This window comes from Spermophilus citellus, assembly GCF_964194105.1.
Source record: "Spermophilus citellus genome assembly, chromosome: 1".
NCBI classification, from domain to species: domain Eukaryota; kingdom Metazoa; phylum Chordata; class Mammalia; order Rodentia; family Sciuridae; genus Spermophilus; species Spermophilus citellus.
In genome coordinates, this window is record NC_138182.1 from 123,369,825 (window position 1) to 123,385,653 (window position 15,829).

Consider the following 15,829-nt stretch of genomic DNA (forward strand, 5'->3'; position numbering starts at 1 on the left):
CAGTTCTGCCCTCTTTTTCTCAGATCTCTGGAAGAATTGTCTGTTTTTGAATTCTAGCCTCACTGAGGTGAGGTGGAGGACATCTGGATCTCTCTCTCTTTTTTTTTTTTTTTTAAAGAGAGAGTAAGAGAGTAAGAGAGGAGAGAGAGAGAGAGAGAGAGAGAGAGAGAGAGAGAGAGAGAGAGAGAGAATTTTTAATATTTATTTTTTAGTTCTCGGCGGACACAACATCTTTGTTGGTATGTGGTGCTGAGGATCGAACCCGGGCTGCACGCATGCCAGGCGAGCGCACTACCGCTTGAGCCACATCCCCAGCCCCTATATCTGGATCTCTTGAGGGTGGGTGAACCTGGGGCCACTCCCACTTTCAAGGAAAATACTCAGAGAATAAGCTCTACAGGGTCAGCTGGCTGTTCCCACAGCTTTCCCATGTTCACATGTGAACACAGCCCAGTGAGACTCCGTGTGGCGCACGACCCTAAGAATAGGATGCTCATCAGAACAAGCCATACTCCATGCGTGTGTAACACGCCAAAATACACTCTGCAGTCATGTCTGTCTAAGGACAACAACTGAAAAACAGAAACAAAAACAACAACAAAGAACGCTTGTTCTTGGTATTCAGGGACCAGGCTGCCTCTGGGCCACTGTTTCTTAAGCTAGGTTACCTGCTGCAGGACATCTGGGTTTTGCTGCATAAAATGTAATAGTCTCTGACCAGCCTGGGCAGCCTCTCTGCAGTGAAGTGGCTTCTTGCCCTCTTTCGCTATGTGCTTGAAGAGGTAGGTGACGATGTAGTCTAGACTGGCACAGCAGCTGGAGCAGACGACCGTATCTGTACAGGCGACAGAGAGAGATTCACTGCATCATGGAAGCGTGTGCAGCTTTGGACAGTCTACTGTCTCCATTAAAAGAGAATCACCACCTGGTTTCAAAACAATTCCACCAAACTCAAGTTGCTTGAGGGCACACTGCCTTGCTTCTTTCCTTAAGCCAAGTGTGGACCACAGGGCCTGGCAAGGAGACACCTTCGCAAGCAAATTATTCCTAGCTGGCACTAGCTGGAGTTCTCTGTTTGGGACTTAACTGCATATGTTCAATTCAAGTGACTGTTTATTAAGCATCTACCTGGTGCAAAAAGCTCTGAGCTTCAGGGGAAACCCACCCAGGGTCAAATAGCTCATACTCTGGCACACACGTCATCACTGCACACTGCTCTGGAGAAATGGGTAACATACGGCTAAGGACTCTGAGGGAGATCACATGAAGATGGGAATCCAGGAGAGCTTGGTGAAGAAGGCATCCCCTGACACAGGCTGGCAATTTAGATCTCAGGAAGGACGTTTTTCAGGTAGAGATCAGTATGAGGCAGGAGAGTGGGAAAGGGGCAGATGCTGGAGCCACAGATTCTGGTTTCAAATCCCACTGTTTCCAATCACCCGCTGTGTTGGTACCTGGAAAGCACCACTTCACTTTTCTCTATGTGTTAGTTACTGTGTTCAGTGATTTGCATGGATTGTTATTTTTAATCCTCACAACAGCACCCTAATGATTACTCTTGTCATTACCCCCATTTATAGGTGAGGACACTGAGGCTTAGAGAGATGAAGTGAGTTGTCCAATGACACCCAGCTGGACCCCTGTGCAGCCAATGTATGAAAATAAGCAAGGAGGCGGCAGAGTCTGGACCCAGATTCTAAACCACTATGTTAAAACCAGGTATTAAGCAAACATGTCCATAAGCATCCGAAGCCTTATATCACAGTGGGCGCTTGAGAAACTGCATGTCCTACTAGTTTGCCATTGTGGTAAGAAGGATGTACTCAGGAAGCAGGACCTTGACTTGAGTGAAGAATCTATAGGGAGTCAGAGAGAAGGCTGACACAGTAGGTTGGGGTCTTCGTCAAGGGGGGTGCAAAGGGGGATGAGGTACATTTAATTTGAAAATCAAGAGAGGTGCCACTGAAGGCTTGAGCGAGCAGCTGACATAGTGCAGCAGCCATATATATCGAGACTCTTCTTTGTACACTAAAATGATCATCTCATCAGATTTAACAACTATTTTGTAATTAGGTATTATTTACATTTTTAAAATGAGAAAATAGAGACCTGGGGATACAACATAGTGGTAGAGTTTGCCTAGCATGTATAAAGCCCTGGGTTTGATCCCAGCACTGCAGGGAGAGGTGGGGAGCGACACACACACCCCGCTAAAACTCAAGAGATAAAATCGTTTATCCAAACTTCATGATTTTTCAACTCATAGCTTGGCACTGCCCATATTTTAAGGCTAACAATGACATCTTGACACCCCCTGGGAGTTTCTGATTATATTAAAGAAACAATTAAAAATGGTGAATATAGTAGTCTCAAAAGAGAAGTAAGTGGATTATAAACTTTGCAAGAGAAGAGTTTCTTATTCATCTTACTCACGGCTAAGATTCTGAGACCCATGTATATCCCATATAGATTAAAGCTGAAATACTAGCTGAATCACTTAAAAGAATGGGAAGCTAAAGCTATCCTGAAAAAGTTTTCTAGAGAAGATCTTGAGCTGTATTTAGTAGCAATACCTCGCACTGACACAACACTGTAGTTTAAAAACTCACATCATTTCAGAGACAGGCCATGGAAATACGAAGGAGGAGGTTTTAAGCAAATTCTGAAATACAGAAGGGACAACAGGAGCTGACACAGAATCGGGGGACCAGAGGTGAATGAAAACCTACAAGACAGGCCTGGACAAGGCTTTTAAGAAAGAAGTTTCTTTCCCCTCTACTAGAGCTGTGGCATTTGACTGATCAATTAATTGGCAAATTGATTTTTTATCTCTTCCTGGTAACTGGGTTACTTTGTAGGAGGGGAATTTTGGTTTTCTAACCCTGGGAGAGAGAACAGGCCTAAGAGTCAGACAGATCTGTTGAGTGGGGTTGCTTTTCTTTTCCCTTCATATTTCTACATTTGGAGTCCCAGCCATGGAAGTACACAGACAAGTAACTTAACATCCACAAAGGCAAGGAGGAACGATAGGGCTCCCCTCACCAGCGAAGAGCAATATGCTATCAATCAAACACAAATTTTAAAGACTTCACATAGATGTGGTGACCACGTGCCATGAAGATTGCATTAAAAGGCTCCAATCCTTGGAGTCAGCTGTGGGAAAGCCAGGTGAACACTTCAGAGGCAGAGGCCGGGCAGCACCCTCGCTGTGAGGAGACCTTCCATTATGGCTAATTTATGGCTGGGAGCTTTGAAAAAGAGAAATGGTATTTCCAGGTGGATTGAAAAGTACGGAATCCCAAGGATCAAGGGCATTTGGTCAAAAGCAGAATGAACAGTGCAGAGGACTCTATCTTCTTACTGGCTTCTTTATCTGCAGCGCAAGATACCGTGTGAGACTCAAATCCTGAGACTCTCCTGACAGGAAGGCCAGGAGATATCAGGAATTTTCAAATTTTGTCCTAATTCTTGGTGTTGAAGAGTCTTTTCAAAAGGATTATAGCCAAATTTAGACAATGCTGTAAGTGATTTTTAGCCTGCTATGTACTTAGTCCTCTCTGGCAGCTTGTTTCACACTGAGGAGCCAAGTGCTCCTTCTTCCTGCGGGGGCCTGCAGGAAGCACATGCATCATTAACAGTCTCCGGCTCACCAAGGCCCAGGCCAGGCAGCACTGAGAAGTTAACTCTGCAGCAAAGAGTGCTTCACTCAGGGTTAGGGAGGGCCATAATGGGGTGGAGCCCTTGGCTTCAGCTCAACACTCACCACGACACAGGGGAGGACGAAGGTCTTGGGAAAACGCCATTTGAAAGGCAATTTCCAAGACAAAACGCCTATTTGGGAGGTTCAGCACTTTCAAAAACCGGACAAGTGTGGGTCTAAATCTACATTCCTTCCATGTCTGACTTCCCTGAGCTTCACCTGCAGTCTGTAGCAAGTGCTTAACACTGCCTACACAGCACACCGCGTGAGGACCCACCCGGCGCTCAGCTTCCTACCAAGGTGGCCCGCTTCCCTCTGGAGCGCGCTGGGATGGGCAGCATCTCCAAGCTCTTCAGAGTTCCTGGGATTCTGCTCTCATAGTACATGCAGACCACATATTTAAGAATGTGTTTGAAATTATGAGTTGCCCACTTTTATTCTCACATACATTTAATTAAGAATGAACTTCACAGGAAGACCCGGTGGCTCCCAGTGCCTCAGTCTGGCTCACTCCCCTGTCCCAGCAGGGACACTGTTCTGTCCTTCAGAAGCTTATAATCAGGTATAAAACAAGGACAACCAGTGCTCCTGGAGAACTGCTCACCTAGGGAGTGCTGAGAACGCAGGGGTGGACATGGAAGGCCCAGGGCCTACAACCACACACTTGAATCCAAGATCGGCCTTCCCTCTGCACTGTTACTTTGTTAAGAGTCCCTTGGTCTCATTAGAATATACAGATTTCAGGACTGATCAAGATCACCCTTTGAGAATAACACAGCTGCTTGCAACTAATTCAAAATCTTTAGTATTACTATGATGTGAGATTAAAAAAAAGACTGTCAAGCTACACTGTAATAATAAAAGACAAGACTTCTTGCCCATGAAGAATTAGATGCTATGAGAATTCGCCCTCTTGCCGTGGTAAACAAGAAAACAGGACAAAATATATGAAACAATGTTTTTCAATTATTGCACAACAAGCAGCATAGGCCTATTAAACCAGAGAAGAGGGAGACAGATGTGGTGGTACTGACAAATATGGAAGCCCACTGCCCAAAGCAGCTTCCAAGGTTGCAGGCCAGGACAAGAAACCCAAGCAAAGCCCGTGATCTCCTGAGCTGCAGAGAGGGAGACTTGTATCTGGGGAACAGAGGCAGCTGGGATTTGTGGTGCAGACCACTGGAGTGTGGGGCCTGAAGAAGAGAAGAGGCCCAGAGAATTGCAAGGGAGTCCTTTCCAGGGTGCATCTGAACAGTGAACTGTGCAAACGGCAGCACAAGCTCCCCATGGCTGAAAAGCAGTGGGCCACACGATCCCCGAAGGTTACGAAGAGCTGGGCATAACTCACCATACAGAGAGCACTGAAGTGTCCTTACAGGGGTCACACCTCAGTAGAGGGGCTCAGTTACTCCAAAATAAAGGCTGCTACTTCATCTCAAATCTCTAAAGGGTACTCAACTGAAAGAACAAAATTCAAAAATCTTGGGAAAAAAATCAAAAATCAAAATTCAACACTAAACAACATACAAATCACAATGTCTGGCATCCAATCAAAAATTGCAAGGCACAGAAAATGAAAAAAATATGACCCATAAAGAAAAAAATAAATCAATAGAAACAGATCTGGAAATGACTTTAGTAGACAAGGACTTTTAAAAAGTTGTTATGAATCTTTAAATATTATCAAGGTTAAAGGAAAACATGAATCTGATGGGGAGAAAATGGAACATATAAAAAGGCCTGAACCCAGGCATGGTGACACCTGCCTGTAGTCCTATCTACTTAAGTGGCCAAGGCAGGAAGATCACTTGAGCCCAGGAGCTCAGGGCCAGCCTGGACAAAAAGTTAGACTTCCCATCTCTTTAAAAAAACAAAACAAAAACCCCAAATTCAGTTTCTGAGAATAAAAACACAATGTCTGAAATGAAAGAAATATTGGATTAATAGCAGATTAGTTAATGTAGAACCAAAGATCAGTGAACTTGTGATACAGCTCTAGAAACTACTCAAAATGAAGTACAGAGAGACAAAAAGCAAACAGAACAGACCCTCCCCCCCAAAACATAACAAAACAAAACAGACAGTGTGTCACCGACTTGTGGACCAAGACCAAGAGTAAGAGGTACACAGCACACATGTAACAGGAGCCTGGATCTAATGGAAACAGAGGCAGATTTTCTTCAGAAGTAAATGGGAATGATATTATTTGAAGATGTAGATTTTAAAAACCTAGACCACTACTGAAAAATAAAGAGGCTGGCTAAAGACCACAGGGGACATAAGAGGGACTCATGAAAAATGTTCAATTAACCCAAACTAAAATAATGCAGAAAAAAAGGCAAAAACATAGGCAGACAAGATAAAGAGAAAGCAAACAATGCTAGTTACACTAACTGGCTGAAATACTGATCGGAAGGCAGCAGCTGTCAGATTTGATATATACATGCTACATGTTGGCAAATGTTCTTGTCCTATCCCCAGAAACTAAATGTTAGGTTAAATGATGGGGAATTGCAGATGGAACAAAGTTTGCTAATCAGCTGACCTTCAAAATAGGGAGGTTATCCTGGATTACCCAGGTGTGCCCACTCTCAAGCTTAAAACTGAAAAAGAGAGGCAGAGGACAACAGTCAGAGGTGCTGTGTGGGTCCTGGGAGGCTGGGACAGGAGAGCTGCAAGTTCCAGGTCAGCCTTGGCACTAAGTAAGATCCTGTATCTAAAAAAAAAAAAAAAAAAAAAAAAAAAAAAAAAAGCGTGTGTGCGTGTGGGGAGTGTAGCTCAGGGATAAAATCCTCTTGGTTCAATCCTCAATACCCCAAACCAATAAGTAACAAAATGAAAACCCCCACATTTTTTTTAAAAAAAGTGAAAAGATGGAACAGGAGAAAATACTAATAAAAAAAAACCTGGAGAAGTTATCAGACAAAAATTTCAGAGGAAAGAATATTACCAGAGATAAAGAAGATAATTTTGTAATGACAAAAGTTCATCAAAAGGAATTTAATAATTTTAAATATTATGCACCTAATAACAAAGCTATTTAAACAGAAACATTTGATACAAAAACTGACAGAACTGAAAGGAGACAGGACAAATCTATAACTGTCTTGAGAGACTTCAGCATTTCTTTTTAGTTCATGCATAGAAAAAAACAGCACCGACCAACCAATCAGGAGCAACAGAGTACTGCTAGAGCCAGCACAGAGTACTCCCCAGCAGTGGCACACACATTCAGCTAAGTACCGGGAAGCATTCACCACAGTGAGGGTCATAAAGAGGTCTCAATAAACTTTAAAAAGTATAAAACTCATTGAGTGTATTCTATGACCCAATGGAATAAAACTAGAATCAGTCACAGAAAAGATTCAGGATCATCTTCAAATTCCGGAAAACCAATCTGCTTCTAAGGAACAACCCACAGCTTTAAGAAAAAAATCAGTAGGGCAATCAGAAAACATTCTTGAACTGAATAAAAACAGAAGCAAAATTAACACTTAAATTTTTTAGATATAGCTAGAGTAGTGCTCAGATTAAAGCATTAAAAGTGTACATTAAGGGGCTAGGGTTGTGGCTCAGCGGTAGAGCGCTCGCCTAGCACGTTCGAGGCCCTGGTTTGATCCTCAGCACCACATGAAAATAAATAAATAAAATAAAGGTACTGTGTCCAAATACAACTAAAAAATAAATATTAAAAAATATATGTTAAAAAGGAAGAAAGGTCTAAAACCAATGATCTAAGCTTCTATGGTGGGGTGGGAAGAAGGCAAAAATCAACTGAAGAAAAAAATGAAGGTCATATTTGAAATCAGTGAAATAGAAATAACAGAAAAAAAATCACTGGAAACTAAAAATAATGCTTTGCAATAAAACCGATAAACTATAGCTGGAATGATCAAGGAAGAAAAACAGGAAGAGGAGAGGAAGAAGAGGGAAGGAGAAAATGAGAGGAGGAAGAGGGGAAGAGACAAGAGAAGGGGGAGGAAAAGAAAAAAAGATAATATGATACAAATTGCCAATATCAGGGATGAAAGAGGGAACATCATTATAGGTCCCATAGAAATAAAACCGGATATCAAGGGGACATTATTAATAACTTTATGTCAATAATGCTAGATGAAATTTAGACACAAACACTAAATATTCAAGATGTAATTAACAACTAAAATAGATATACATCTACTAAAGAAATTCAATGTATAGTTAAAAATCTTCCAAAGAAAACTTTAAGTCTGATGGTTTCACTGGGAAATTCTATCAAATGTTTAAGGAAAAATAAACAAAAATTATATATAAACATGAGAAAGCAGAGGAGAAAACATTTCTTAGCTCATCTCATGAGGGCACTAGACTGACTAAAACAAGGTGAGGATATGAGAACAGAAAGCTCCATGAGAACTACAGAGGAACACATCCACATCAGTCATAGCCACATGTGGAACGCAAAGCTGACTTAATATTGTGATTTGGACTGAATATTGTTGATTTAAATATCATTCAATGTGATCATTAACAAAAAAGGGAAAACTATATGATCATATCAGTAGATACAAAGAAAGCACCTGCTAAACTTCAACACTCATTCATGATAATACACTCAGCAAACTATGAATGAAAGAATTTCTTCCAAAGGATAAAAGACACCTATGAGAAACCCAGCATTATATGGGATGGTTTGAAACTGAAAAACTGCCTTCAAAACTGAAGAGAAGAAAAAAAGATGCTTGCTCTACACTTCTATTTAATATTGTATTGCAGGTTCTAGCCAGTGTGATAAGGCAAGAAAAAAAAAAAAAGGGCAGATGGATTATAAAGAATGAGGTAAAACCTCTTTATTTGCCAAAACATCTATGTAAGAAATCTATAAAAAGCTGATAGAATAGGTGAGTTTAATAAGGTTATAGGATATAAAGTCAACAAAGAAACAAAAAACCCGATTTTGATTCTATACTATAGCAAAGAAAAATAGGTAATTAAAATGCCACTGATAATAGCATAAAATCGTACAGTATTTAGTTATAAATATATTTTTTAGTTATAAATATTAAAAATACAGATAAGACTCATAAATTCAAAGCTACAAAAATGTTTTTGAGAAAAGCTGAAGAAGACCTATGTGAATAGGGGACATATAGAATTTTCAGGGATTGAACACTGAATAGTTAATATGTCAATTATCTCCAAATTGATCTATAAATTCAATGCGACCTCAATCAAAATTTCCCTACTCTTTTTTTTCTTTAAAATAATTTTTTTTGTTTTTATTATTGCATTATAGTTGTACATAATAATTGGGTTTGTTTTGACATAATCATACATGCATGGAATTTAACTTACTCCCTTTTAGTGCCCAGTTTCCTCCTTTCTCCTCCCTTCTCCCTCCTTCTATTCCCCTTCCTCTACTCTACTGGTCTACCTTCCATTTATTTATTTACTGTTAATTGGTGACTTTATATGTATATATCTAGCTTCCACAAATGAGAAAAAAATTCAACCCTTGATTTTCTGGCCTGATGTTCTCCAGTTCCACCCATTTATATCAACATCACTCAGGAACAAAAGGATGCCAAAATTTCATTATTCTTTATGGATGAGTAAAACTCCACTGTCTACATATACCACATTTTCTTTATTCATTAGTCTATTGATGGGCACCTGAGCTGCTTCCTTGTCTTGGGTATTTTGAGTTGTGCTGCTATAAATACTGATGTGGGCTGTATCACTATAGTATGCTAATTTTAGTTCTTTTGGATAAATACAGAGAATACATAAAAGACTCAAAAAGCTTAATACCAAAAACCCAAATAACCTAATCAAGAAATGAGTTAAAAAAAAAAAAACTAAACGGACATTTTTCAAAACAATATATATACCAAGCAATTGGGGAAATGCAAATCATAACTATATTGATATTTCATCAGAATGGCAATTATCAAGAATAAAAAATGCTACTGAGAATGTAAGGTAAAAAGGTACAGTCATACATGGTTGGTGGGACTGCAAATTAACACAATCGTTTTCCAGAGTGGGGAGATTCCTCAAAGAGCTAGGAACAGAGCCACCACATGAACCAGCTCTTCCACTCCTCAGAATTTATCCAAAAAGAACTAAAGTCAGCACACTCTTTTCGTTTCAACAAAAGAAACTGAGAAGTTGATTCTAAAATTTCTATAAAAAGGCAAAGGATTCAGAATAGCCAAAATAATTTTTAAAAGAGAAAACACTAAAGGGCTATGATACAGTATTTTAAGACCCCCTATAAAATTAACAACATACTATTGGCATAAGGTAACCAAATAGATAGGGATGTTTAATCAACAAAAGATGCTAGAACAAATGTTGACTGTCTGCATGTTAAAAAGAAAACTTGAGCTTTTACTTCATATCATACATGAAAATTAAATTGAAATACATCATAAACTTGAACATCAGAGGTAAACCCATCCAATTTCTAGAAGAAAACCCAGGAGAAATCTTTATGGCCTTGGCTAAACAAACATTTCTTAGAACTACCACCACCACAACAAAAGATAACTTGGACTTCTTCAAAACTAAAAATTTTCTTCCTCAGAAGATACTGTTAGGAATACACAAAGACAGGTCATAGGCTGAAAAATATCTGCAGTACTTAATATCTGATGAAGATGTGTTTTCAGGATATACAAGTCTTATTACTCAGTAACAAAAACAAAGAACCCAGTTAAAAATATGAGTAAAAGATCTGAACAAACACCAAGAAGACATGTGAAAGGCATTAATTAGCATGACAATATGCTTAAATCATTATTCATTAGTAGAATGCAGATTAAAACCACAGTGAGATCCCATTTCCCATATGTTACATGGTGAGATTAAAAATACCAGTGGTAAGTATTGGTGAGGGTGAGGAGTGAACGGAGCCCTCCTACACCACTAGAATCAAACGGTACAGTCACCTTGGATAATGGTTTCTTCAGATTTAAAAAATATACTTAGCATGAAACCCAGACATTCTACTCTAAGTTCCTAGACAAGGGAAATAATTATCTATGATCGATTGATCAATCAATCAATCTGTCTGTCTGTCTGAGGTTGGTAGGTAGGCAGGCAGGCAATCACATGAGGACTAGTACATTCATTTTTACAGTGCCAATATTCAAAATTGTGAAATAACATAAACAACTCCAATATCTATCAGTGAATGGACAAACAAACTGAGGTAGTCCACATGATGGAATAATACTCAGCAATAGAAAGAAACTAACGACCTGAGCCAGGTGTGGTGGCACATGCTTGTAATCTCAAGTGACTCAGGAGGCTGAGGTAGGAGGACAGTAAGTTTGAGGCCAGCTTCAGCCACTTAGTGAGAAGACATCGTCTCAAAATAAAATAAAACGGGCTGGGGATGTAGTTCAGAGGTAGAGCCCTGGTACCCAAACCAAACAAACAAAAAAACAAACACAACAAAACAAAAAAACACAAAACAAACAATGATCAAAAACCCCAACTGATTTGCAAAATAATATGAATGCCTCTCAAAGGCATCACACTAAATAAAAGAAGCCAGACACAAATAACTTCATATTATAGGAGTCCACTTACATGAAATTCTGGAAAAGGCAAAGACAAGGCAGACAGTGGTCCTTTGAGAAGAGTAAGGAGAAGGAACTGATTTGAGGGGACGTAAAAGAGCTTTTAGTGGTGATGAAAACACACACAACATTATACACAATGGTTGTGGTGGTTCATTTGTCAGGACTGATCAAACTGTTCACTTAAAATCAGCATTATAAATTATATTTCAATAAGCTAATTATAAAATAACATACTATATATCAAAATGTATTTTCCTATTTGCAAATAAGAGTTCTAAAATAATCTTTCAGTTTGAGCTTACAATACCTTTTTCTCCTTTGGAGGATGAGAGTCTCAATGAGCACATAGATTAAGAGACCATGAGCAAGCTTTCCTAGGGGAACAACGTTTTCCATGATCCTTACCAAGAGTAGTGAGTCCTTCTGAGATAGAAGTGAGGACATACAGGAGCACAGGAGGCTCTAAGTTGGTGATGAAGCTCATGTGGTCCTGGGTGAGACATTCCAGGAGTGGATAATACGACTGGCTCAGTTTCCGATATTGCTACAACACAGAGAGGGACTGCATGTCAAACCACAGGGAAGAAAAAATCATGTACAGTACAAGGGCAATTGCAACTTATAATATTGGAAACTGTCAACTTATTTTTATTTTATTTTTCTAATTTATTTTTTAGTTTTTGGCGGACACAACATCTTTGTTTGTGTGTGGTGCTGAGGATCGAACCTGGGCTGCACGCATACCAGGCGAGCGCGCTACTGCTTGAGCCACATCCCCAGCCCTCAACTTATTTTTAAATACAAGGTCAATAAATATATTAAAAAATGGCATAATGATTCCCAATTCAGCATTTAAAAGGGTTCTAATAGGAATCCCTTGATCTCTAGAAATGTTAATTTGAAGCTGTAACAGAATGTTACTTCAGTTTTACTCTACATGGCTAATACCTAAAAGCAGGTAAATATGTGGAAGACTGAATCATTTTTCTGAACTGAAATATTATAACAATGAATAGCACTTAATAGTGGTTAGACAACTTTGTTATTATTAGTTTTTGTTTTTTAAGCACAAAGAAATTTGCTGTTATAATAGGACTTGGCATTATAGTCTGATATATTTAAACAATGCCAACCCATCTGACTAAATCATCCTTTGGTAAATGGCTTAGTATTTTCCATACTACAGGCAAAGATAAAACATATAAGAAATATACCTGGAAAATCTCAAATGTAACCCAAATTGATGTCAAAGAAGCATGCTGCTCATAAGAAAGGTAAAGCAGAGCAGCATTTCCTAAAGTGAGACGAAGGTAGCTACCTCTGTAAGAATCACTCGGGGTGCTCGTTCTGATCCCGCTCTAGACTCACTAAGTGGAAGGCTCTGAGGTGTGGCCCGCAATGTGTGTTTTTAACATACATATGAGATAGAGTCTTATGTACTCTCAAGTTTGAAAATTATTGAACTGGAGGTTTGCTTGACTGTTTAAAAAAAAGGGAGGGCAAGAGAAAAATTTCTAGAGTGACACCATATTTCCTGGGGGACCTCAGCTGTAGTGAAGAGTCCCCTCAAGGAAGTGAATGTAACATATGGCCGATTTGATCCAAGTGTCTCCTTTGTAATGTCTGTCCTCCGGGCACAGCCTCAGTGAGCATTCCGTGTCACTGGGAGGACGCCTGGTGACTTCAGCTTGAGACATATCCCCGCAGAGGCCAGCCTAGGATGGTGGGGACGCCTTGAGTCCAGGAGTGTTTCTCATGAAGGCCACCCCGCACAGGTCCTCAGATCATCCTTGAAACCCTGGGGCTGCGGTGTGTGTTACCAGCTGGGAAGGCCTGAACTATTCTAAGGATGAATTACTTGTCTGCGTTACCCAAGAAATCACTGCCACCACACTGGGCATTCAGTGGTTTCTGGGTAATCTGACAGATGTTTAAAAAAAGCCTGATAATGAGAGCCCAGTGAAGGAAACAGGAAATTCGAATTACCAACAAGCACCCTGCAGGTGTTCTGATGGATTCAGAGTTTGGAGACCACTGACACACATTAGAGAAAATAGGTGGCCAAGCAGAGAAGGGCCCTGGAGCTCACCCAGTCAATCCACTCATTTTGGAGAAAAAGAGAGGAAGCCGTTCAAGGTAGGTAACTAGTGCGTGCAGGTCTCCACATATGTAGGGCTGCTCCACCTGTGGTTCTGCACTCTGTCCAGTTCACCAGAATTTTAGTGGAAAAGAAAGCCAAACCACAGGGCAAGTCAGAGGAGCCGAACAGAAGGACTGGAAGACCTCGCGGCAACCCTGTTTCTACTGCAGGAAACAGGTGTTTTGGAATTATGAGTCTGGCCGTAAGCAATCAACTGAAAGTGCTCATTACATTTTGCCACGGCACAATCTGGAGCACTCTGGACGACCCACCTGGAAGAGGGTGGCAGGTACCCCTTCGAACCTGCAGTTGATTCTATAAGCACAGTCACTAGGGGTGTCACTAGATAGCGCATTTAGCGGTGAGTGAGACCAAGCACGCTGTCCCAGAGGGGAAACTGCTCTGGGGCTGCTCTCGCTCCCCAGCCCTCGTCCTACAGTTGGGGGCCTGTGGTTGTTGCTGCTCGATTCACAAAGATGCTCACATTACATGATTGCTTACTAGCAAGTCGCTGTGGGACACCGACAGCAGCATTTTGACAAAGGCCTGGAGTACATTGTCAAAATGGTTGTCCCCATACAACTTGAAGACGCCAAAGCTGACATAATTTCCACATAAGGCAGATTTGAGAGCTGAATAGCAGATGGAGATGCCCTTGAGTTTCATTGGATAAATCTGATCTTTTGAGAGGCTCCCAAGAGACAGGATCTGATTACCTGTTTTAGGGTAAAAGCAGAAAGAGAAAGTGCCATAAGTAGAGGTAATTCAAAGCAGCCACAGGGCACAATGCTTAACATTTCACCTCACTGTGACTGTTCCCTTCCCTCCAGCGCTGCTCCAAAAATGGAGCCCTCCACAGAAGTGAAAACTACAAATGCTTAAGGCCATTTACCTGGGAAGGACAAAGGGCCCAGGGGTAATCCGATCAGGGCATGGGAAAGTCTGGTGTTTGTATCTGGATGGTGATTACATTGAAATATATAGAGATACGTAAAAGTTTATTGAGTTATACTCTTCAGATTAATTCACTTTTGTACTTTAATATAGATGTTATTCTTTCAATAAAAAGTTTTTAAAAAGTAGGATAAAATAATCCACTAAGAGAAAAAGATAATCTGATTAAGATGGAAATTACTCTAAATTCTGGGTAAACTTCCAACATTTATATATGAACTAGATCTTGAATTGCTTCACTTTTAGGAGCCTCATAGGTTTGGTTTATGAATTAAATGAAATAGGACACACATTTTTGGCACAGTGCCTAATAAACACTCTTTCCTTTTTTTCCTTAGTTGTTTTCTCAGAAGACCTCAAGAGACAATTGTTTTTAACATTTATTTTTTAGTTGTAGTGGACACAATACATTTATTTTATTTTTATGTGGTGCTGATGATTGACCCAGTGCCTCACGCATGCTACGCGAGTGCTCTACCACTGAGCCCCATCCCCAGAAGACTGTTTTTAAAACTATCTCAATTCTATGCTGACTAAAGACAAAGAAATGTTTATATAATCACTTAAAAAATTTTCTATTGTAATCTTTGGCATTTACATCAACTTTTTGTTTTTTTTTTGTATTAGGGACTGAACTCAAGGGTGTTTAACCACTAAGTCATATCCCCAGCCCTTTTTATATTTTATTTTGAGACACGGTTTCAGTAGGTTGTTTACAGCCTCACTAAGTTGCTGAGGCTGTCCTTGAACTTGCCATTCTCCTGCCTTAGCCTCCTGAGCTGCTGGGATTAGAGGCGTGTGCCACCACGCCTGGCAACAGTTTGTTTTTGAAACGTGCACTATTAATGCACATTACTAGGCAATATCTAAGAATGTTTTTTAAAAAAATATAGTCATACTGTTTCTTAGCTCTGCTTTCTCCTGTTCAAGTGAACACTGCTTCTAAAAGTGAACTACATTCAGTTCACAAAGTTTAGAGGCACTGTGGCTTATCCTATGTCAACCTGGCTAAACCAGGATGAAACCCATTTCCCTGTAAGACTGAGAGAAGGGGCCCAAAGAGAAGTTTGTGTGAGATCTGGAAGGTAGGTGCCCCAAATTTCTTCAAGCTGTGATTAGAATTGGTGACAATTAGAATGTGGAAATGCTTCTAGGTCCCATTTGTTGTTGGGACTACCAGTCCTGCTGACCACTGACCTCATGCCCACCAGTCCACACACTGGGCAGCAAATTTACAGGAGCAGCTCTGCAGAGGCAATGGCCTTTCACTGACCTTAACAAAAAGCTTATTAGTGCATTGTAGTTATACAGAATGGTGGGGTTCACTTTGACGTATGCATAATTGTACGTAACATTTCAATCCCAAGTACTCTTCTTTCCTCCTTCCTCTCTCTCTGATTCCCTTCTTCTACTCTGTGGGTCTTTTATTCATTTATTTTTTATCAGTGCATTGCAGTTATGGAT

At 40.2% G+C, this 15,829-nt stretch overlaps 1 protein-coding gene across 1 annotated transcript in view; it reads right to left on the reverse strand.

The window, feature by feature from the left end:
* RANBP17 (RAN binding protein 17) overlaps nucleotides 1–15,829 on the reverse strand; it is a 297,306-nt gene that overhangs the window by 26,898 nt on the left and 254,579 nt on the right. The window contains exons 23-25 of the mRNA XM_081277519.1: nucleotides 13,913–14,127; nucleotides 11,677–11,815; nucleotides 669–835 (exon numbers count right to left, since the gene is read on the reverse strand). Of these exons, the coding sequence (XP_081133645.1) occupies nucleotides 669–835; nucleotides 11,677–11,815; nucleotides 13,913–14,127 (521 nt within the window). The remainder of the gene's footprint in view (nucleotides 1–668; nucleotides 836–11,676; nucleotides 11,816–13,912; nucleotides 14,128–15,829) is intronic.